Source organism: Colletes latitarsis, chromosome 3, assembly GCF_051014445.1.
Source record: "Colletes latitarsis isolate SP2378_abdomen chromosome 3, iyColLati1, whole genome shotgun sequence".
NCBI classification, from domain to species: domain Eukaryota; kingdom Metazoa; phylum Arthropoda; class Insecta; order Hymenoptera; family Colletidae; genus Colletes; species Colletes latitarsis.
In genome coordinates this window covers 30915094-30939920 of record NC_135136.1, presented here as the reverse complement: position 1 = coordinate 30939920, position 24827 = coordinate 30915094, and the positions used below count along the sequence as shown (strand labels likewise).

The window sequence follows — 24827 nt, the reverse complement described above, 5'->3', positions numbered from 1 at the left end:
TAATTGAATAATAGATAATCAATGAAATTAATATATAGCAATTTATTCGTGACGTCTATTTGTTCGAACAGTTAAATTTCTATGTGTTCGTTGTAAAGTATTGCATTTAATATGAATGCCCCATTTAAAAGGCACTCACAGAAACACAGACGGAATTCTAATAAAGCGTGCTTGTATTACTTTTAAAATGTATTATGAATAGAAAAAGATATTTAATACATCAATTAATTCGAACTATTCGTTAATAAAACAAATTCTATCTCAAGTTATTATAACAATTCGCTAAAAAGAAAAGTTTCTAGGAATTCACAATACGATTCTTTGCTATTTTTCACTGTATAAATAGAATATGATATAATGAATAGAAAGAGATATTTAATATACCAATTAATTCGAACTATTCGTTAATAAAACAAATTCTATCTCAAGTTATTATAACAATTCGCTAAAAAGAAAAGTTTCTAGGAATTCACAATACGATTCTTTGCTATTTTTCACTGTATAAATAGAATATGATATAACGAATAGAAAGAGATATTTAATACACCAATTAATTCGAATTATTCGTTAATAAAGCAAATTCTATCTCAAGTTGTTATAACAATTCGCTAAAAAGAAAAGTTTCTAGGAATTCACAATACGATTCTTTGCTATTTTTCACCGTATGTTGTTCGAGTAATTATTTGATAGTCTTTGGTGTCAAAGTATTTTATAGAACACGACGTATTGTCATGAAAAAATTGTTTTCGCTGTTTAATAAAGTATCTTTGCATAGAAAGTATAGAAAGTGAACTTTTGCGAAAGCAATAATTCAGTAAAGGATTAGCATGACAAATAAGCAGTTGTTTATTTGTTATTAATTACTTGAAATTATTATGCACGTAAGAATTTGACCGATCTCTGCTCTGCCCTTTTGAAACCATCCATAGATTATCCGCAGTATCGTTACAGATTTTAATGCACCGTCGAGACGAATAAAACTCGGCTCTGTAGATCGTATGACTTTATTGGATTCCACACATGCGCGGGCCGCACACGCTGACGAAAATTCACGTTTAACGGGCGTTCCCTTCCACGTACGGCCTAACATATATCTAATAACGGCCTTTTGGGCCAATTCTCATCTGTGTCCTTATTGGTTTCCGATATTACGTCAATAATTTCTACCATCCGTGCCCCCTTCCCTGATAATGACCGTTTTCGGTTACTTCGCATGGGGGCAGCCGGCGACAAGCACAAAAGAAGGAATCCATCGTTGTCGGCTCAATGGAATACATACTCGTCTCTTGCCAGGCGTTCCATCATCCAGTTTTTCGATTCTATTCCCCCGGTTCCTCTTTTGCTAGTTTTTCATAGGTCCACATATGTCGAAAAGGAAGGAAGGTAATCGGAGAAAGTATTAGACGATCTGGATACTATTTACACTGACATCTACATGACTAGATCTTCACACTGACTGCCCATATATGAATGACATGACTTAAAAAATTGTCAAAAGTAGATGTCAAAGAGAAAAGGTCTAGACAAGACACCAATTGTCTGAAAACAAAGTTTCTGTGTCGTAGGCAATTTCAGGGGTTTGGTCTAGAAAGTTAACGTGTTAAATTAATTAGCTTTTAATTTAACACGCCGCTCTATCGCGCAATATTATACCCGTTGTTTAATAACTATTCTATTATAGGTTACACACGTTACGATACTAAAGATAATCGAAACTACTGAGCTCTACGAGAACGATCGGTAACGACAGATACACGACTGACTGTATTTAATTAAGATGTATTTTATTGAAATTTATTTATGTAGTAGACTTCATGGATACCTAGAAAAGTGTACTAAACAATATTTCCGAAGAAGGTCGAGCAATTTTATTAAAAATAAAAAACGAATTTTTAAGAAAAATTGAGGAGAGTTGGGAGAGATCTGCAAATAAAATAGATTTTATTCAGAAAGAAATTTATAAAGATGTTTTCAGTCAAATATACTTGGTGTCAAGAAAAGTCTGCGAGTAACCGATTTTCTACGATTCTAATCTAATAAGACCCTAGATGTGACGTCACCAGAATGTAGAAAATCAGGTCGTTATAGGTTTCCAGTCGCCGTATTCTAAGCGTCGTCTATGTTTGAAAAGATATTTTAACTAGGAGTGGATGATCCACTTATTCAATGGTATCTCTTTCCCTCCAATAGTACGCGTCTAGCGACGCGTAGTCTCGCGTGATTCCAACACGGTCCTACATCATCGTCCACGACTGACAAGATTAAAGTCCAGGCCGACGGTGCGGCCGTATTATTGGAAAATGGAGCCGCAGTATCCCTACGTGCAGCGTATACAAGAACCCCAGGGGCAAGAATTGATTCGAAACGCTCGGACGACGGTCAACTATTCGAGCCACCCTTGGCCGTGCCCCACCACCGTCGCGCCAGGACTCGTCGTTGCCCCGCTAAGCTACCCCGCACGAGTCCTGCTCGTTTCACTCCTCTCTCCCTCCTCCTATTTCTGTTCGTCGTTTCGTAACGCGTGTCTCTACTCGTGTCCAAGACAGAGGAGCGCAGGGGTTTCTACCCTGGGATTAGTGGCCCTAAATCAGCCGCGGAAACATCGGTCCGCGCGAAGGTAGAAGGCTCGCCGACGAGAGGAAAACCCTGGAATGATCGAAGCGAGATAGAGAGAGAGGAAGACAGGATGGTAGAAGAGAGAAATGGCGTATAATCTAGCCGGTCAACGGCGCGTGGGATTAAGGAAGTCTGTGGTGTTTTCAAAATCTCGACCTACCATCTCCCTAGCGAGGTTGCAGTTAGCTTAGGGTGGATATCTGTTCTAGAAAAAAACGTGTGTGTGTGTATCGAGGGTGCGTGATCGAGCCGTTGATATCGCGACGCTATTACGATCATGATGGCATTCTCGCGCTCTAACGAGATACCTTCGAGATCCGTTGGATGATTCGCGAACCTGATCTGTTGAGACGTTTCAAGAGTTGGGTTTGCGATACGGAGGAACGAAACACGTGGACGCTTTTTGTTTTAAGAGTATTAGTAAACATCCAAGTACTACTTTCATTATGTTTTCTAATCATTAGGTTATCTTATATTGGCTCTTAAGACTTTTTAATGTCAGAACATAATATGAAGGACAAATTCCTTCGATCTATTCGTGTGTTCAATGTACGGCAAAATGTATTCTTCGATTTTTCTGTGAGCGTGGATAACTTTCAATTTTCGTAACTGTACCAATTTTTCAAACATTGAAAATTTAGACCTATATTTTGAACGTTTAAAAGTTCGAGGAAATGCGTCCAAAAAGCCTTCTGTGAATCGAGGGACAATAGGAAGTAAACTTATTATTGTAATTATATTCTGTTAATGGTATGTCAATCGTTCGTTTCGATAATTAAATATAAATATTTTTAATCGAATAAGTTACGAAGATATTATTTGTCAACATTACAATTTCTTAAAAGGAACGGTCATATTTTCATCGAACAAGTGGATTATAGAAAGTAATGATTAATTTACATATTTTCTTCAATTGAGTACATTTCATGTATTAGGTTGTTCCATAAATTCGTGCCATTCGATATTGTGAAATTGACGAGGATAAAATTTGTAATTTAATAGAAAAACAAATAGATATTGTGTAAAATTTCGAAGTATGAGATTCAGACTGGTTTACGAAACTTTCTTGATCGTGCTTGAGATTGACTGCATGAATATTTTTGTTAGCATCTAATAAAACCAAGTTTACCCTAAACCACTTAATAGCTGGAGATAATAAATGGATCGTACACAAGAATCTCTAGGCTAATTAATGGGTAAATAATTTAAAAATGTCAACGTTTTAATGAAAAGCATTCAACTACATTTTAATAAAATATGAATCAAGCTTTCTATTGACGATTCAATGGCTCTGCCAAAGGAAGGGGAGGGAGTTGTCAAACGAGAAGAGGTTTACTGCTTTTCATAAAATTCTATTATATGTTTAAAATATTACTTTAAATTGTAGTAGAAAACTCAGCTCGAACATCTAATATATGTCAAAGACAACAATTTTCTATTAAAGAAACTGTTTTTCCGACAGATCACTGTACATTTAGTTACGTTACTAATACCAGTGCTCCGAGTAAAGGGTTAACGAAGAATTGGACACTCTGGAGCGCATTTCTATTAGTATCAATCATGGTCCGTGTTAGCGGACTTAGGTCGCGGCTGACGTTCTCGCGGGATTGAAATATCATTTCAGCTAACGTGCACTGTGGAGATCCGTTGATCCGATGGCTGTGAAAATTTTCTTCCCGCCATGGGCTTCGTTGCGAGGATTTATCGGGCTGGATAAAAGGAGCGACGGAAGATTCGCGGTCGGGTCGTCTTTTTGGCGGGGAACTGACTGACAAAAAAGGGGCGCGAACGATCCAGCTCCGACCTAAATAAAACTTTATTCACTTGTAAAACAACCGAAAGTAATACATATTCCTTTTTTAACTTCGACAACTCAAGTTCAACACGTTGGCTGTTGTACTAATTTTTTCTGTGTAGGAATACTCTCGATATTTTTACAAATTATAGCACAATAGAAATATTCAATAGTTCAATGGAGTACTTGTTATTTTATAGTACTCTTAATGCTGATGACATTATTAAGGAATGTACAGGGTGTATCTCAGGTGAATCTCATACATACTTTATTCTTGAATAAAATTTGCCCGAATCTGCGAAATTTGGCAGAAACGGTTAGAGATGGAAAAGAAATGTTTTAACAAAAATTGAACTGTCTTTGCATTACGAAAGGGAAAAGTTTGAATTGTCGAAACATTTTCAAACATGTTAAAAAAAAAATGCATCCGCCATGTTTATTTGAGCATGTGCAGCCCCACTTAGCGGCCAGAAGGGGCCGCTAAGAAGGGTGGAACCAGGACAGAGACGGAGCTGAGAATAATTTTTGAGAAAATACATTTTTCCTGGCCTTCGCGACGAAACACCCAGCCATTCTCCGGGCCATATACCGCGCGCGATGGCGTCGCGAGATGGATGAAGGGTTCTTCTTGTTCTTTCCCCGCAATTCTTTATCTAAATGTCTTCTCCTCGCCGTTTACGTTCAAGGGCGACGGTGGCCCCTATCGTTTCTCGAGGAACGGTGTGACTACCAGGATGCAAAGATGGTTCGAGAGAAAATCTCGTCGAATTATCGAGACCTTTGTGGTCGAGAATGCGTTTCTTTGACGAATGCGGGAAACTTGATTCCCAACGAACTGAAACTCGTGAGAAGAACGACACGTGCCCGGGATGTGTTAGTTTTATTGGTCTAAACGTCGTAGAAATTGTCGGTTGTCGAGGGAGTCGATAATACTAGGTTGTCTGGTCGTTTCTTATTCATAAATTGGGGTACCGTAGTCGCGTCGAGCAAATAAAGTGTTGAATGTTGTAACGTATGTATACAGGGTGTTCGGCCAACCCTAGGAAAAATTTTAATGGGAGATTCTAGAGGCTAAAATCAGATGAAAATCAAGAATAGCAATCTCTTGATTGAGGTTTCGTTAACAAGTTATTAACAAATTAAATTAAAAAATATCTAATCATTCTGGAAAAATTATTTTCAGATGTGGGGGTCAATTACAATCACTTTTATTCAATAGATATACCCTCGAAATCCTAACCATTTTCGAGAAAAAAATTCCTTACCGAAAATATAATTTAAGGCCAGAAATGTGACTCTAAAAATTCATGTATATCTTTAAAACGTCGTAACTTCTGAACAGATTGGACGATTTTAATGTTTCAAAAAGCAATCGATGCGTATTTTAGTGGAGAATATGTAGAAATTCTAAAAATATTGGAAAAGTTACTCCTTAACGCCGTAAAGTGAGAAAAACCCAATAAAAGTGGTCCAATTTTCAAACTACCATAACTCCTACAATGGTGAGTATATTTCAATCAAACTTTTTTCTGAAGTAGAGCTCATGGATACCTACAAAAAAGTATTAGACAATTTTTCTATAGGGCGTCAAACAAAATTACTAAAAATGAAAAACTAATTTTTAAGAAAAATTGACAGGTGCCTAATTTTTTCGGCGAAAAAAAAAATTCCAAATCATTCAGGAAAAATTATTTTCCATTGCGGGGGTCAGTTACAATCATTTTTGGTCATTTGACATGCCCTCGAAATTCTACTCAGTTTCGAGAAAAAAATTCATTACCGAAAATTTCATGTCTGACTATAGCGTTGATATGTTTCACTGAAATTCCATGCGTATCTTTAAAACATCATAACTCCTGAACGGATTGAACGATTTTCATTTTTAAAAAAGCAAACTACGCGTATTTTGGTGGAGAATATGTACAAATCGCAAAAATATTCGAAAAGTTGATCCTTGACCCCGAAAAATGAGGAAAACCCCATAGAAATGGTCAAATATTCAAACGACCATAACTTCTACAATAGTGAATATATTTCAACGAAACTTTTTTCTGAAGTAGAGTTCATGGGTACCTACGAAAAAGTATTAGACAACTTTTCCATAGGGCGTCAAATAAAATTATTAAAAATCGAAAACGAATTCTTAAGAAAAATCGACAGGGTGTCTGAAATTTTTTGGCGAAAAAAAATTTTTTCATATTGTTCTGGAAAAATTATTTTTAGCTAGGGGGGTCAATTATAATACTTTTTGGTGAATAGAGATGCCCTGAAATCCGACGCACTTTCGAAAAAAAAATTCGAGTAGGTGGACAAATTTTTCGGCGAAAAAAAAAAATTTCAAATCGTTCTGGAAAAATTATTTTCGTTTGCAGGGGTCAATTTCAACCATTTTTGGTTAATAGGCATACCCGCAAAATCCTGCCCATTTTCGAGAAAAAAATTCGCCTGTGTTCGCAGATTACTGTTCTACAGGCGGAACTTTAAACATTAAACATTAAAGGCTCTGCCTTTGCGTGGATTTAAGCGCTATACTAACACCGCGAAGACTCTAACAATGCTAACGAATAACAAATAACAAACATAGAGATGCTTGAAGAAAAAGCAGCGTGAGAACACCGTGCAATTTCCAGTATGAAATAACGCTCAAACTATGTAATTGTTCTCATCTCATAGATTCCACGAGAAATGGGTAAATTAAATTAAAGGCAGCCGCATAGATCTGCAGGTGTACAAAATTTAGAACAAAACTTCCCAGATTTTGAACAAGATCCTTAATAAAATAATTACTCTTACCTCCGTATACAATGAATTTCACGATAACCCTAAAAATAATAATTAAACACAGGTCTATCAATATAAATTTCATGAAACCAAAAAAAACACATCGAGAGAGAAGAGTAAGAGAAAAATCGTACTATTTTTTAAGTACAATAGAAAAATATTTATATTAACGCACGTTCCTCGAAATAATATTTTTCAATTTTGGAAAACTGACTCATAAGGTTTGCTTTCCAGTTATTCGCTTTAACAATTTTGCAACCTCAACTTCGAAGTACGATTTCAATCTGTAGAGTCTCTGTCACTATAAGTAATACGCCTCGAATATTTACGTCAATTTCACCAATGTGCAAAGTTTCATCAAAATCGGCGGGGAACGGTTGGATAATGTTCGTCGTGAGTCACGGTTGGCTCTTTGCGCCTCGCGTAGGACGACAGGAAACGAAGGGGGTCGCCATATTTCCTGCCTGGTGTATTTGTATCCGGTTTCGCGCTCGTTCGGCCGCCTCGAACTTCAAGTTTCCGAGGTTTAATTTCGCCCGGACGAAAAGACAAACGATCGGTCATAACTTAATATCCGTCTCATTTCCATATAGCGTCGGCGCTGCTATTTATTACGCTTTGGCAACACCTGCAGACGGGCCAATTGCTTGCATCTTAGAATAGTTCACGGCAAGTGATTTATTTAAACGGCGGATATGACCTCGCCGATAAGACGGATCCACCGAATGCGCCAGAAATCTGTAGAAAATACGCGATAACATGTTTCTGTCCTACAAAATCAATCTTTGACAAGGGAGGTTCCAGATGTGGCCCTCGTCGAATTTTAATTGTAGTCGCGGATGGTCAGCCTGTTCGAAGAAAACAACAAGAATTTGATAAAACGCGTACTTGGTACATTCTTAAGAGAGATTTTCTCGTAAATGAAACGTTTTTTTTTTTTCAATATAACACTAACAGAGAAGTCCAGCAATTATGTTTAAAGAAATTATTAAACTAGATCTACTAACTCTTTTGACATACATATTTCATTTTTTCCTCGTTGTATAAAATATTCTTGCAACAACAATACATGCTCGTAACAAACACAATATACGAAATTATTCACTTTCTATAGAATGACCATTTTAGAGGTTCCTGCAAAACTTCTGCTTGAATGTTACAAATATCCGAAATGTAATTCCGTATTACAACAAAGAATATTTTATTTGCAAGGTATGATTTTAGAAATCGGATGTAAGATGCGAGAAAATAGTGTTCGATCTCGTGCAAAAGACTTTTATACCAAATGTATGACACACTAACAATGTCAATTGAAATCCCAGACAATGCGGAGGTTCAACAAAGAACTTCATAACTTCCTAGTGGATCAATTAGTGAGTCACGAATAATTTAATGGTATTATTGGAGATCCACGAATCTATTGCACGCTGCAAATCCGTTCCAGTCCTCTATTCCTTCGTCAAAGCGACGGATTCGAATGGTACAAAGTGTGCTTTGCGGGAGCGTCGGTATCAGGACGATGAAATCGTAATCTGTGGCTCGTTTTCGCGATCGTGTATGCAAACAGAAGGAAACAGACATTCCGGGGAATCGTCGTCCTAGGGAAAGTGCTCCACCGCATGGATTCGATGAAGTTATTTGTTACAACCTTCCCGGCGAGTGCAAAGTTCAACTGCGAAGCTTAACGAGGTCGTGGAATACAAGCAACGAAGGACAAGTCAGAGAGAGAGCACGTTTACCCTAACTGCAGTTCTCGTTCCGTCTTTGTCGGTCTCGCGCCGTCTGGGCTCTGTTGCTCTTGCTCGATTCCAGCGTTTTCCCTTCGGAGCAAGGAACATTCCGACGCAACGAGAGAAAATAGCGCGGTGAACCCTGCTGGAAAATTCCTGGGCGAAATGAGTGCTCGATGTAATAATCGAAGTTGAAAAATTCGAGCTATTCGGTCCTCGCGAGTGAGAGATATTCGCTCATCGTGTACGAACTATCGATCGGAAACGCTTACTGCCGCTGAGTTATCGCGGCAATCAACCCTAATTAGGATTAAGGGATAATTATTTCAATGATCGATTGTTATTATCGGGCCGTTTCCTAAGTCTTTGCGTATTTTCGTTCAAGTATTTGATCGTCCAGTACGTTCGTGTCATTCATATTTCATGGATCGTTGAAACTATGTCGAATAGAATTAAATACTGGTTTTATGTTTGTATTTTTGAATGAACTTTTTTTCTTTTTATTTACGTAAGAATATCAAGGAAAATATTGACTATGAGGAAAATTAATACTTAAAATGGAAGATCATACAGGAAAAACAGTAACTGATACTAGAATAATTCTAGTTTCATTTAGAGGCAGATATATTCTAAATACATATGTAAAATTCCAAGGTAATTGGTCGACAACTTCTTAATATTTTGTCAACAGAAATGTTATAACTTCTTAAAATTTGTAAATCTTTAATAAATCAGAACTCTGATATATAACAAATATAAATTGTTTATGATTTGATAAAAAAAGCCTTTAAAAATAAATATATGGAAGTTGTTGCAGACTTCCACGAAACAAGCAAAAGAAGTCTATTATCCATCTTTAAATGCATTTTTTATAAAAATGGCCAACCATAAACACCTGTTACTTTAGAATCCGTTTATACTCATCGATCCCAACATTTTTAGTTGATTCTTGCTTAAAAATCGTTCGACCAAATCGTAACATTTCCTTGTTAGTAAGCTAATGTTTTGATAAGAAGGGTGTAAATGTATGAATGCAGAAGGGAATTGGGAAACAGGGTTTATAAAATACTTTTAGGGAAATCATTTCTCAGGCAATTCTATCTTCGCGATAATATTGAAATTTGACTTTGGTAGAAAGATGGAACTCGTGGTCCCAATCTCTCTTATTTCACGGCATCAGGAAACAATGGATGTCGAAGATGTTCAATTTTTCATGGCGTCGCCATTCGTATTATAGTGGCGCGCAGCTGGTTGAACGCGAGCTTCCGTTTATGCATACTGCATTTATGTATACTTTATATGCGCGTACTTTTCCCATCGCGAAAGACGAAAGGCTGTATGACTGATTTCGAAAATTGTACGAACACTTTTCGACGATTTATTACTCGTACAATATGAATCATATTTCACGAGATTACACGTTGGACGATAACAGTAGACGAAATCGGCCATTTTCAGCTTTGAAATAGAGATTATATTAAATCAAAGCTATTATAAAACTAATATAATTTATATCATTAATAATTTTGCTATGAAAGCAAATGTAAGCGAGATATCATATATTTTAAATTTACTAAATTTTACTGTGACGCGACAGCAGACAGACATAATTAAGTTTATTTATGATCGTTTATAATTTTCTTTATTTTTTTTGTTACGTAACAACATATAGTCTGTGTAATTCGGGAAGATATTTAAACAGTCGAAGAATTTTTCAAATCGGTTCAGTAAGTTGTGAAATCACTTTGAATAAACAAATTTTACCCCTTTGTAATATTCGTACAGATTTCACAAATCTTTTCTAAATTTAGTAAATTTAGAAGTACAGAATCATGACTGACACTGTATTTCGAACATGGGGGCTGAAAAATGAGTAATTACGAATAGTATTATAAATTAAATGAATTTTTAAATTCATTACAAAGTATAAACATGATTAAATTGCGTTATAAATAGATCCAAGCATCCTTTAGCGTCATAATATTCTGTTCACTGTATTTAACATTGAAATTAAAAAGTGAAAAGTAATAAAAATTGCAAATTGAAAATATATTGTCTACGGTTTACTTCAACATAATTGTCGATGCAATATTTGTTGATATAGCTTTATAAAGTGTTGGTGAGTACCGTGATGCATTCGTGTATATTAATTTTCGTATGCACCCGTCCGCAACACGAAGCATTTTTATTCGTGTTTGTGCATAATTGGAAATAAAATGTAAAATATCGTAGTTTACCATAACGAAATTATATAGAAAAATTGGAAATCACGAGAATATTAAACGCCCGTAAAATTCATCGATGTTTCGAGCCGCGCGCGCGTAAATGTTTCGCGGCAAAAATCGTTGAATTGAAAACGGCCAGAAACGAACGAATTCCATCGCTGTAAAATATTCAGAGCCGTCCGAACGCGTTCTATTTTTTTTTCATATTCGCGTGGAAGACGACCTTCCATTTCCTTCGAACGATCGCCCGGGAAAAAATAATAAAATCCATCCATTTAAGCCATATGGAAAGAAGAGATGAAAAAGGAAGTAGCGGTTGTATTGGTTGGCCCGTCGTCGCGACTTAGGTACTTAGTGTCCATGGCAACGGGCACCAACTATTTTTCAGTTTTTCCTCTTTCATCGTCCAACCTGCTGTTAACCTCCACCTACGCTTCTCTCGGTTCTCGACCTTCGCTCTGAATTCCACTGGACAGGGAACGCACGGTCTTTTCTCTTTGTATCCTTTCAAGAACGCTGCCCATTTCGAGGTCAAGACACGAGGGCCATTTGCGCTACGCTGAAACACTAATACGAGCCCCCTGTCGCTGTTAAACAAACGCACGTCCACTGTGGACGAACATTCTTTTACTTCCATGGTTGAAACGCTACTTAAGTGGAAACTTCAGGCTTTAAAAACAGGTGATAATAAATTTTTTTTGATAAAACTACTCGTGATAAATAAATTTTATTTGGAATATAGAGTGGCGTTCTTAAAATACGAGAGAAATATATTTTATACAATTATATAAAACGCGAGTGTTGGCTGCATTTCTTATAATCCTAATAAACCCGTGATCTCTCGAAGTATTTAATACTGCCTTTCTGCATATTTTAAATATTAATTGACCTTTAAAATAAATGAACCTCTAAATTCTAATAAATACTCAAACGTTTCGCTGAACATATTATCCGTATTGTTACTAAAATATAATTTGTGTCGAAAATTGTAATAGTATAAAAATTTAAACTTTCTCTAAATATGAATTCTTATCGATCTTCCTCCGTGTATTAAAATATGTTAAAGAAATAGTATCTTAATACCGAACAGTTGCTATCACATATCTAGAAAATAGTATTAAAATTAAGACAACCTCAGACAAATTCAGTAAAGAAAGAGCAATAATATTTACCTCAAATTGTACCAAGTAATATGCATTTAATATAAAACATTAAAGATTCAATTTTAGATGGAAATATTTCATAAACAAAAATTTACTTACAGTTAGTGGGTATAATATATTTGTTAAGTTTTCAAACTCGACTTCTCTTGATCTCATTCTATACTTTTGACTTATTTACTACTCGATTGCACCCGAAATAAAGTAGACTTCCTTGTTAACAGTAATTTTATTAGTAAAAGGTCGTTTAAGAGCTATTTCTTGAACCGGTGGCATCAATTTGCAAATGAATTTTCTCCGTCGTCGTTGCGAATCGATAATGTTTCCGACCATTTCGTATTTTCATGTGAAATTCGGTCCTTCCAGATTGCAATAATCGCGAGCTTTTTATGCAATCCTTCGACGTGGAATTTGTGCGTCCTGTAAGGGTTGCTACTTAGGGGAGGGTTGCATTGAGTGGTACATTCAGGGTGAACGACGACGGGATAAAAAAAAGGGGTCTCCAGGACCGGGGAAGAAAGGGCGAAGTGGACTTAAACTCGTCGAAAGGGTTACACAGCAAAGACGAAGAGAAAAGAACCGAACGTCGATACAAAGTGCTGTTTACGCCGCCATCGCTCTCGCTACTTTCATTATCTATCCCCTTAGACCACCGCTGCCTCGCTTTTCGAGTTTTTAACAGGCCCTCGTTGAATGCCATCGCTCCGGGCTCAACCCTTTCAGCGAAACTTGGACTCAATTGTCAATTATATCGACGAGTTTCTTCCATTTTATAAATTTTCATTATTAACCAACGTTTCGAAACGAACAATGTTTTCTTGACGATTCGAAATTACTCGGGGCGCGTGTATTTAATTGAAATTTACCGGCTATTTAGTTAGCGATATTAGTTGAAATTAATTTCTGAAATTCAGTTCGTCAGACATTCCCTCTGTCCGTTATACAATCCAGAGCAGGGATTTTATTTAATTTTAATACAATATATTCAATGCAGGAAGGTATCGTGCTTCAAAAATTAATTTCGTTCGTGAAATCGATATGAAGCTTGACGCGAGAGATAAATAAAGAACTAAAAACGTAGAAAGTACGTAGGTTAGTAATATATATGTGTTTGATATTCATCGATAGTTCTCTTATGCATTTGTTGTGCAATAACTATACAAAATTTTAGCTCGAACGACTCGGTGCAAAGTTTTCAGTGAATCGATTAAATGCATCTTGAAATATTTTGCCTACCGCTTGAAAGAATTTTGTTACTGCAAAATATACTTCAAACTTTCGGTATAGAATGTTCGAATATATAAACTTCAGTTCATTGTCCCGCAACTTTTCCAATTTGTCGAAATTCCACAATCTGTTTGTCAATATGTACTTTCTGTAGCTACAGCGTAAACAAAAAAAACAGCAACAAAAAATGTATTTTTCCAAGTTTCAAACCAGGCTAGCCCTCGAGGGTTTACTTCGTGCAGCAACAATCGTAGCAACTCGATGTAACAGCTCCGTCGTTTCGAACACGTTACAACTGCACAGAGTATGAAATTTCATCCCTCGTGGCTAAGGAACTTACAATTTGCGAGGCGCCAGATCGTCAGTCGTGAAAACAAACATGTTCACCCTGAATCAATCGTGAGTGTGTTTAAACAGGTTAACGAAGTCGAATCAATTTTGATGAAACTTTGTGCAAATATTTGTCGATTTAACCTGTGAACTATGTCGCGTTTCAGATATTTAAAAGATATTTAAAATACGTTACTAGTGAAACAAAATTAGTAGTCATTTTGCATGCTCCTATATCTTGTATCTGTTCACTAAATTATATTTCATACATAAACATTTTTGACCAAGTATATTGATCATCTTCGAATATATAGAAATGTATATAATTATCGTTCTTGTGGGAAGAAAAAAACGAAGAACATTTGCTTTGTAATTTCAAAGTAAATCATATACGTACATTTTTATATTGCGCATAATTTATTGTATTTAATTAGTTTATAATGTATATTTTTTAAACACTTTGATGTTTATGTGGTTATAGATTTTTTCGGTCTATATTTGATCGAAACAATTAATGTACGAAATATAATTGTAATGTAAATGGAAACACGGATGATCGTAAGTTCTATATATATTTTGTTTCAAATAAAAGGTGCACTCAAGATTAGCAGAAAAAAACTATAAAATAAAATTTTTTAAATGAAATATTCAAGAAGAAATTTTTAAAAACTAAATTTGCAGACATCTAGAAACAATATAAATTTTATTTGGAACATATTTCAATATCTTTCTGTAATTTAAAGGTTTAACTGGCTACGAATGAAATGGGTGGCTTTAAACTTTGAGGCTCAAAGTCGATAACGAATGATGAACTAACGAACATTTGAGAAAAGCTTCGTGAAATACGATGTTCGATAATCCACGAATTTCCCTTGTTAAATGGAATATCATTTATGATTAAAATTTTATCGTTCAATCGGAACTGTTGCGTTTGATAACCGACAAGTTGATGCGAATGAGTCGAAGGGTGATCCGGAATTTTTCTTATTAGACATAAATATTACTACCGAGGGATACGCGAGCTCCGTCTCATCCGGGAAAAGGTTTTCCACCCGTAAAAAAAAGGCAACTTTACCCTGCGTAATTTTTTTTTCGTCCCTTTTGCGCGACGAGACCGGAATATAACCACGACCCTCCAATTTGCATTTTTCTCCCGTCTTTTCTTTCTCGCCTCGAACCCCGCGGTGCCGCAGTCACGGTGACAAAGGATCCTTCTAAGTGGACGGGACGAACGGAATAAAGGTGTCTCCAAGATGATCCTCCATTTGGACGTAACGTCGTAGATAAATCACTGTGGACAACCGTGATCTATCGACGCTACGATCGAACCTTGTGTCCGTTTACCTTGCTCTAGAATAATAATGGTGGTCCAGTGGACACACTAACTGATCCTTCGTGTAATTCGAACCGAGAGAAAGCAGAGGGATCAAATTATTAAACTAAAATGTGAAGCGCACTTTATATTTCTTGGACAACAGCTTCATTAATCCTTTGTTCCACAAATTTTTCTGTCGAATTTATTTTGGTAAAATTTGTCTCTCAGGGATTTTTAAAGCTGCCAATTACGAATTTAAAGTGAAAAGTGTATCAAATTCAAAATGATGAATGTAAAATTTAAATGTTCGATCGAATACATTTCTATGCATTGATTTCTTGATCATCTTTGGCCAAATATAATTTACTCTATTAATATTATCTCGCTATTGATTGTCTATTAACAAGAAATGTTTTAGCAGCCGTGTAGTTAAATCTAAGATAAAATGGATGAGTTTGAAATTAAATTAATGGCTAGTAAAAGAAAGGACAGTATATGGCGACTTGTATCGACTAATACATTTTCGAGAATAAATTGTAGAATGCTTTTGGTTACTCTAATTTCTGGTAATTTGTAACATTGATGTAGATAACAATGTATAAAATAATTTTATTACATTTTGAAGGATTTCAATCATTACAAAGTACGAATTGACAGTAATAATTACTGTAATTTGAAAATGAAAGTATTTGTAATGAATAGAAAATGAATATTAACGAGTCGAGGAAGATAAAAGCATTACAAAATTAATTGCATCTAGAAAATAAGAGATTTCAAGACTCGTGTGTGGATGTTACAATGTTTTTCTTAACTCCCCCATATATCTGTAAATTTTGTAATATAATTTTTATGTCATCCTGTATGATAAAGTAATTTAAAAACGTACATATTTATTACTTTCTTATGAATTAAGAAAGTTGTAAAAAGCAAGCAGAATTTTTTATTTACTTCACTTTGAAAAATTCTGATTGAGTCGGAGGTAAATAACGTAGGGGAACTCGCAGAAACGTTGCACAACAAATAAATGAAGTCTTGAAACCAGCTTGTGTATCCGTCTCTGGCAATCTCCGTGATGGCTGAGGTACTTTATCGGTGCCCCCGGTATCTAGAGTAGGATTCGCTTCACTGGATTCCTTTTTCTTTTTTATTGTGACGTCGATCAGTCGCGGAATATTGATGTGTCACACATGACAGAAAAAGTATCGAGTACTTGAAAACTGTTGAGAAAAAACCTCGTCGACTCGTACGCGTGTCTCAAATTCTTATTTTAACTAACCTCTTCCGAAAAGAAGAGATTTAAAATTTTTTTTCTTTGCTAAAATGTTTAGGCAGCTACACGAATTTTTTTTCGAAAGTGGGTTGGATTTCAAGGGTATGTGTATTCACCAAAAATGATTGAAATTGACCCCCGTAACCGAAAATAATTTTTTCAAAATGATTTGAAACTTTTCAATTTTCAGGGTAACAGACAGTTACGATCAGATATTATATTTTCAGTAAAGAATTTTTTTCTCGAAACTGGGTAGGATTTCGGGGGTATGTCTATTCACCAAAAATGATTGCAATCGACCCCTGTAACCGAAAATAATTTTTCCAGAACGATTTGAAACTTTCCAATTTCGCTAAAAATTTTAGGCACCTGTCGATTTTTCATAAAAATTCCTTTTTCATTTTTAGTAATTTTGTTTGACGTCCTACAGAAAAGTTGTCTAATACATTTTTGTAGGTACCCATGAGCTCTACTTTAGAAAAAAGTTTCATTGAAATATATTCACAATTGTAAGAGTTATAGCTGTTTGAATATTGGACCATTTTTATGGGGTTTTTCTCATTTTGTGTGGTCAAGGATCAACTTTTCGAATATTTTTGCGATTTCTACTTATTCTACACTAAAACACGCGTAGTTTGCTTTTTTAAACATTAAAATCGTCCAATCCGTTCAGAAGTTATGACGTTTTAAAGATTCGCATGAAATTTATGAGAAGCATTTCTGGCCTAAAATTATATTTTCGGTAACGAATTTTTTTCTCGAAAATGGTTAGGATTTCGGGGGTATGTCTATCGACCAAAAATAATTGTAATTGGCCTCTGCAACCGAAAATAATGTTTCCAGGACAATTTGAAATTTTGTAATAACTTTTTAACAAAGTCTCAATCAATAAATTGATATTTTCGATTTTCGTTTTATTTTTGCTCCTGTATTTAGAGCTGCATATATTCTACTTTTCGAGGTAAAAGGAACTTTGAACAAACCAAACCCATCACTTTACCAAACATTTTTTTATTTATAAATCAAAAATTTCGCAGATTTCAACGCCAACCAAACGACTCCGTCGTTAAATGCAATAAGAAGCATCAATTTTTTATTGGCCGGTATCCTTAGGCGAGAAAGTAACTAGGAAATAAAGATAATCAGCCGGACAAAACACAGTCGTAATGCCATTGTAGAGTAGTTGACTCGATTGCAAGAAGATAAGTAGGACGACCAATGCGAACCCATCGGATTTTCGAAGCAGTGTGCAGTTACGAGCCTCATCCGCGCAACCCTCGACACAAACGCCGCGAGCTGTGCGTGTGTTTGAGTCGCAGCGTGCATTTCATCCGGGCAATCCTACATATTTACGTACCCACCGCGAGATCCTCCGTGGAATCCTTCTCTGCAGCACACATCCTCTCCCTCCGTTCCCGTTTCCATCGCGCAAAATTACAGTATCGTAACTGACAAACTTTCTGCCGCATCTACACACGCGTGCACGGTGTTTCGCGTAAAACGATTTCGCCCGGTACTCGTTAGACGTGTTCCGCGGATATCGTTAAAGTCGCTCGTTGAAATCCAGAAACGAGGCGTCTGTTGCCCGTTTTATTTCTAGAAAGGGTCCGGTTGTTTTCTTTTTCATTATAGTGGCCTATGTAAATAGAATTCTCGGGCTCTTTTAGCCGCAATAAATATTTTCTGGAAACAAAATAACGAAAACGTAATAGTATAGCTTTTATAAGTTATTATTTTCAAAATAGTTGTATTTGAAGATTGTTTTTCAGTAAAAAATCACTGTGTGGCTCTTTATTTGTCAATTTCAGTACTTCTATTAAGAATAGTGCACGTCTCTGTTATAAAGATCGATGCAATAGCATATAGCAATAGTAAATTTGTGTTATTACTCTTAGTTTTCTCCTGGGTTTCTGTTTGATCAAGATAAACACCAATCTCTGATGAATGTTGCAAAGACAATCTTGCAACTGGAAAGTATTTTTAAACAGAGAGTTTAAGTCGTTATTTATTAAATCGTTCTTAGTCCTTCCAAGTACTTTTCAATAATGAAAGTTAATCACTAAGAACCTTTATCAATAAAAAGGACGCAGACTAAAGAATTAATAATGTTTCAGTGAATGAAACAGTGAAAATATTTTTTATTTTCGAGACTATTTTTACCCATTACAGACCTCGAATTAATTTAATGAGTTCGTACGTTGAATATCTCTGAAGAGCAAGGTTTCTGATTCACGCAGAATTTTTGCAATTATAAATTCAGCAAATTTCAGATGCTATATTAACGTTTGTAAGTAAAGTTCGCGATTAGGAGCACTTGATTTACACTTTTAGATCCTGTCACTCTTCTTGCAGGCAATATTTCACTCGTTGCAAACCGTTCAACAGTATGATTTATCGTCTCGTTGGTAATAGAATGATTTAGAGTTGGATTTATAATCCCATTTTCCATCCTATTACATGTACAGAGGAGGTACAAAAAGTCAGCTAATCAAATTTAATTGAATAAATATCGTAGCACTGCTCCATCTGCATAGAGTGTCGTCCAAAATGTAATCTAGAAACGAAATGATGAATTTTGATGGAGAACTTAATGTTAGAGAATAGATCACAGCACATACGAAATTGTTGAATCTCGACATAGTTTATTTTAATGTTTTTTGCGAAGCTCATCGTACAGAACTCTAGAACAAACTAATCGTCAAGAAGTTAGTGTGTTAAGTTGAGCTAATGACCTAATTGAGGAAAGAGAGGCAATCGAGTAAACGGGAAAAGCAGCTAATCGTCGAGAGTTCCTTAAATAGATTGATGCTATAGGAGTAGGAATAAATTAATCGATCGAGTTAGCAAAACAAGGATTTAGTGGAAAAGCAAACAGTGAGAGAAATAGGAATGGGAATGGTATGAGCATCGAAAATCAGTTGTTTCTAGGTAAAAATGGTATCGAATAAGCTACAGAAATGAGACAAGAAGTGTAAAGTAACCTAAATTAGAGTTATAATATTTTACAGATATTATAGATTAATTTTCTAACAAGTTCCAGTTGTATAAATCAGTCTAGAAGACAAGGTTAGAGCAAGATTTGTTAAAACTAACAAATTTCAAGTCAAGGTTTATGTATCTCAAATGCAAAATCGCATTACTCTTTACACGTTTACTATGCAGAAGTATTGTAAGTCTCTTAGAGTATATAACCGTGCATGTTGTGTTACGAATTTCCGATGCTCGAGTCGCTGTCGAGGGTAAAGAACGATGGAAAAGTATATTATGGATAGAAATATGAAAATATTTTGATAATAAGTCGACTTCCGGAGTCGTTTGTTCGCTTGACGGAAAATCCTTACCGATTGGTTTCTATCCTCTGCTCCGAGATATTCTTCCTAATTGGCAATATTCCAGACGTTTGTATTTTGGCGACTGAAAAAAGTATAGAAAGGTAAAATGGAAAATGAAATATAGGTAGATGGTTGAAACAAATTGCGTTTTATTTTGAATTTGCAAGCAGACCTATCAATTAAAGAACCGGATATTTTAGACGCGAGAACAGCCAGAAATGAAGCCAATGAAATTGAAAAGAAGGAAGGAGTATTAACCATTTCTTATCACTGGTCACCATTAACTAGTAAAGGTTTGCAGTGGTCAGTAATGATCATCAGTGGTCAGAGGTTAAAATGAAATCAAACAATGAACATCAAAAGGAAGGAAGAATATTAAATATTTCTTATCATTGGTTAGCATTAGCTAGTAAAGGTTTTCAGTGGTCAGTAGTGGTGAGTAGTGGTCAACAGTGGTCAAAAGTTAAATTGAAATCAAAAAAAGTAAAACAATGAAATTGAAAAGGAGGGGAAAGTATTAAATATTTCTTACCACGGGTGACCATTAGCAGGTAAAGGTCAACAGTGGTCAGTAATGGTTGACAATCGATTAATTAGTAGATATAAGTCCGCGAGACCCTACCTGTGGATGTTCCAGAAATACTGAAATATTTCGTCATCAGCAGCTCTACGGATAATTCTTTGAGGATGACGAGAGTTGGCAGTTAATTTTATCCACAGAAAAAGTACTTTGGTTGGTCCTATTTTTTGGTCATTCCCCTGGAGCTTTACTGAACCGCTGATATCTTGGTATCAATCTCATTCCTGACCATTGATGACCATAAGCTGACCATTGTTGACCATTGAATAATCCCCTTGATATTTGATGCATCATTTTGTTCAACATTTTGTTTCACTTTGAAAGAGTGTATCTTATGTTATAAGACACGCATGATTTGGAAATTAAACATATATTTCATAAATAAATGTTTTATTAAGTCGTTTATCCGGGATGTCCCTCCGATGAACATTTATTCTATACCTCAGTGAGGAGGCCAGGACGTTGTAATCGTTTTTGGAACGAGACTAGATTCAAAATGGGGTCTAGTTTTTAAGAAATTCGAGTTTAAAATTGAAACAGAGTATTTATCATTATTGTATTATTCCTATAGTTACGCAGCGTTACGTATTACGTAATATTAAAATATTACACACATTACAGACTCGTCTCTGTACTTGTTGCTTCGCTGTAAGCGTGTACTTACAGTATCGTTGCAGAGCGTGCACGAAAAAATCGGAGACTACGCTTGAGAATATTCCAGTCGCAAACTATACGCCATGGCAGTCGTAAATCCACCTCTGGAAAAATTTTAACGCACGTTGACATATCTCCCGCGACGAGATATCCCGAAAGTGCTCTCGCGAACGTTAAGCACTGTTTAATTAGAAGAACTATTAAGGAATCTCGTTTCTCGAGCCGCGAGCGCGAATTCTGATCGCGATAAAAATGCTTAATGTTTCGGCGGCATCTCGCGACCGGCCATAAATTATCGTCGCGTTGTTAGTATACTCGAAAGCGTTTTCGCGTCTACATCGAATAGGTTAGTTCTACGTTAATTTATATACGCCACGAGAGAATTAATTAGTTGCGTGTAGCGGCGTATCCTTGTAGTGTAATATGTTGTCGAGTACCGCGGCTCGAAATCGATGTCAGTATTATGTTGTAACGATCCTTGACGACACTCGATCATGCTAACAACGTCTGCTTCCTCTGTTTCAGGTAAGGATCTAAATTTCGCCAGTAATAACGCGGGTGAGTGTTCATCTAACAATATAACATTATTATCGCATGCGTCTATTCTATGTTGATGATATTAGTCGTAAGATTGTTTTTGTACTTGCGTGTCTTCTTTCTCGATTTTCACAGATGAAACGATCGATGCTCGACTTCGTGTCGTTTATTACTTTTTACATGCTTATTAACTGTACTACATGTATCGTCAATGAAATCAATCGCGATATAAACTAAGATACTGACATGGCATTGGTCACATTTGGGGGTGAACTTGATATTAAGAGGTCTTTCCGATTTCGATCGCCTAAAATTAGGTAATTTTTGGGTATATGTTTATACAAAAGTTAATAGATATGGAACTTTTATTCTTGCAACTCTATTCGTGCTTAACGCGTTGATTAACAGACCAGGTCCCTACAATTGTCTACGAAAACGAAATTTTGTTTTTATACAATTAGAAACTGGCATATCCAGAATTTGTCATAGAACTTATTTTTATAGACTCGTTAAAATTCAAGAATGCGTGCTTTTATCGCTTCTTTAGACCTCTCAGACCTTTAAATGAAACTTGGTAGGTTTTTCTATCTTGCTCACGTTTGTCTGCTCATGCCACATTTTGAAAACGTACTAAACGCTTCTGCTTTAATTATCTTCATTTTCTAGCGACTTTACTAAAATTACGTGGTTTCAGCAAGACCTCAATCTTCATTTAGTTTCGCTCGTATAAAAATTGATTTTTCGAGAAGGCAAATCGGAAAGACCCTTTAATAAGAAAATCGTATTTAACATCTTATTAATCTGTCGAACATAATTTTTTCATGCGACATTTCGTTAACCCTTATCTGGTATATTTTATCACGATCCAACGATGAATCCACACATTCTATAATTGAATGTTCATCCATGTTTTTGTTGATTTTAAATCCACGTATTATAAACCTAGAAATCAATATAAAATTTAGATTCAGTAATTCGTATTTTTCTTCAAATTTGACAAATTGAAAACAGAGTAGAGTTTCGAATGGTTAGTTGTTTTTATCAACTAGATATAACGCTTCAAAATTACACTATAGATTATTTTAAATTAATATACCACTTAACACGTTGACTGTCAGACCAAAATTGTAAAACTTTTTATGAGATCAAAGCTGTGATTTTAGACAACTGTAAACTATACAAATTAAAATTTCTCTCAGTAATTATTTTTGTAACCATATTAAAATTTATGGATCCTATTCAAATTTATTTTCTTTAACATTTCAGTTTGAGATTTAATTGTTTTAGTTTTAATATAAAAAGTCTTATCCCTCATATATTGATAACATGACAGTCAAAGTGTTAAGAGTCCAATCTAAAGCTTTTCACCTTTTCACGAACCAAAATTTATAACAGAGGTGTACCTGATGACAAATTGTCAGCTTACGAACAATTTACAAAGCTTGTACTGTAAAATGTGTTATTTTTTGTTTCCTTTCCTATTTTTTTATAAAGAAACTCTGCAACTTCTTCCATCGGTGCTTTTGACATATGTTTGTCACTCTCTCAATAATATCTACAAATTTTTACAACGAGAAATAGTCAAGATTTCAGCCCTTCTGTTTATTTAAAACAAAAAAAAAACGAAAAAGATTCTTAATAATGATACATTTTTCTGCAGCAAGTATCAGAAGGACAGAAAAAAATTAATAATTAAAAAAATGACAGCATTTTGAACTTGAAATATCGATTTTGGTTGCTGTTTTTAATTTTAGCAAGCTAAAAAATATAGAAAAAATGATTTTGACTTCATTGTGCTACGTAGATCTTCAGATTGTATGAAAGTCAGTTCAGAAAAGATAGTTTTTATATAAATGCATTTGAACAGGTATAAGCTCGATCGAGCAATAAATATAATTTCGTTAACTTTACTAGTTTGGTATGTTTTTGCACATATATTTCTAAAACTGTATCCTTTAAGAAAATGCTAAAAATAAAAAAAACACATTTTTTGGTGATTTACAGTAAAAGACCTCCTATCGACGGGGTTGATTCTAATCATGCCAGGACGATAAAAATAAACACAGCGTGGAAATTTCAACGGTTGATCCGTTATTTATTACGATCCGTGAGGGGGGGGGGGGAGTGGAATTTTCTCTGCACAGAATGGGAACGGGTTTCGGGGGCGATAAAGAGAATCTATTCAAATCTGCTTCTCCTTTTTTCGTGTCTCGCGACTGCAATTTCACCCCGAAGATTTCCGTGCACCCGGGGACAAAAGGATACGGGGGGGGGGCAGAGGAAGATTTACGTACATCACGTCGGGTGGTGGGAGTGAAACGGGCAGAGGTATTCTTTCGAAAAGCCCATTTTCAGTAATGCGTGAAGGTGGGTTTACGTGGCGCGGGAAAGAATAGATCGAGATTGCCAAATCTACCGAGATAAGGACGACAAATCGCAGAAACAATTCGGTTGACCAATTCCTGAACGGAGGATAATGAAAGGAGGCACAGATTGTCGTCTGACTTTGATGATACATCGAGTAATTTCATTCTCGAAATTCGACTTCTCGTAACTGTTGCTGCAGTTGTGCCCAATAGAAATCCAATACAAGAGTCCGTCGATGCGATTGTATTGGAATTTGATAATCTTTCCGATTGAACGTTTAATAGCTCTGCAGGTTCAGCCGCTCGTTGTTTAGTTTGTATATTAATCTATTCGCGACTCAATTCGGATGTGAAAATAACAAAGGAGTAATATTTTCCTGTGGAAAATCGTATTTTGTGTTTTTGTACTGTTTTAGTGTTGGTACGCGTGTGTGTAGGATGGATCTCGTAATTAAAATTACGTTCATGACTATAGAAATGTTGGAAATGGAAGCGAATGTGTTTTTTTTTTATAGTTCTCATAACGAGTAAAATGAATATTTCGTCAGTGACAGCAAGACTTTTTTTTGGAGCGAATAAATTAAAAGTTAATAATAGTAATACATTCAAATAGCAAAATTGATAAAATGTTAAAAAAGAAACAAAGAAAATGTGTAATTATCGTAATTCATTTGGTTAATAAGAGGAAATATTTGATGAAAATGTAATCAAAAACTTGCTGTTTAATTATTTCGTGATCATTTCATGTATTATATTCTTCTATTTTTGTTTATATTTCACAGAGGCTGGTTGAGAATGAAATAATAATGTGAAAATTCAAAATGCAAAGCTGAATAAATTGAAACTGTCGGAGTAAATTAAAATATTAAAAATACGTAAATATTAATTTTAATAAAAATTTGTTTAAAT

General features: G+C 35.4%; 1 protein-coding gene across 3 annotated transcripts in view; it reads left to right on the top strand.

Moving 5' to 3' along the window:
- Positions 1–24827, top strand: part of LOC143340550 (agrin) — a 903627-nt gene that overhangs the window by 281855 nt on the left and 596945 nt on the right. For 2 of the 3 annotated variants that reach the window (XM_076762656.1, XM_076762654.1), the window contains exon 4: positions 21541–21573. The exons of the other annotated variant lie outside the window; for it this stretch is intronic. In XM_076762656.1, the coding sequence (XP_076618771.1) occupies positions 21541–21573 (33 nt within the window). The remainder of the gene's footprint in view (positions 1–21540; positions 21574–24827) is intronic. 3 annotated transcript variants of the gene reach the window in all.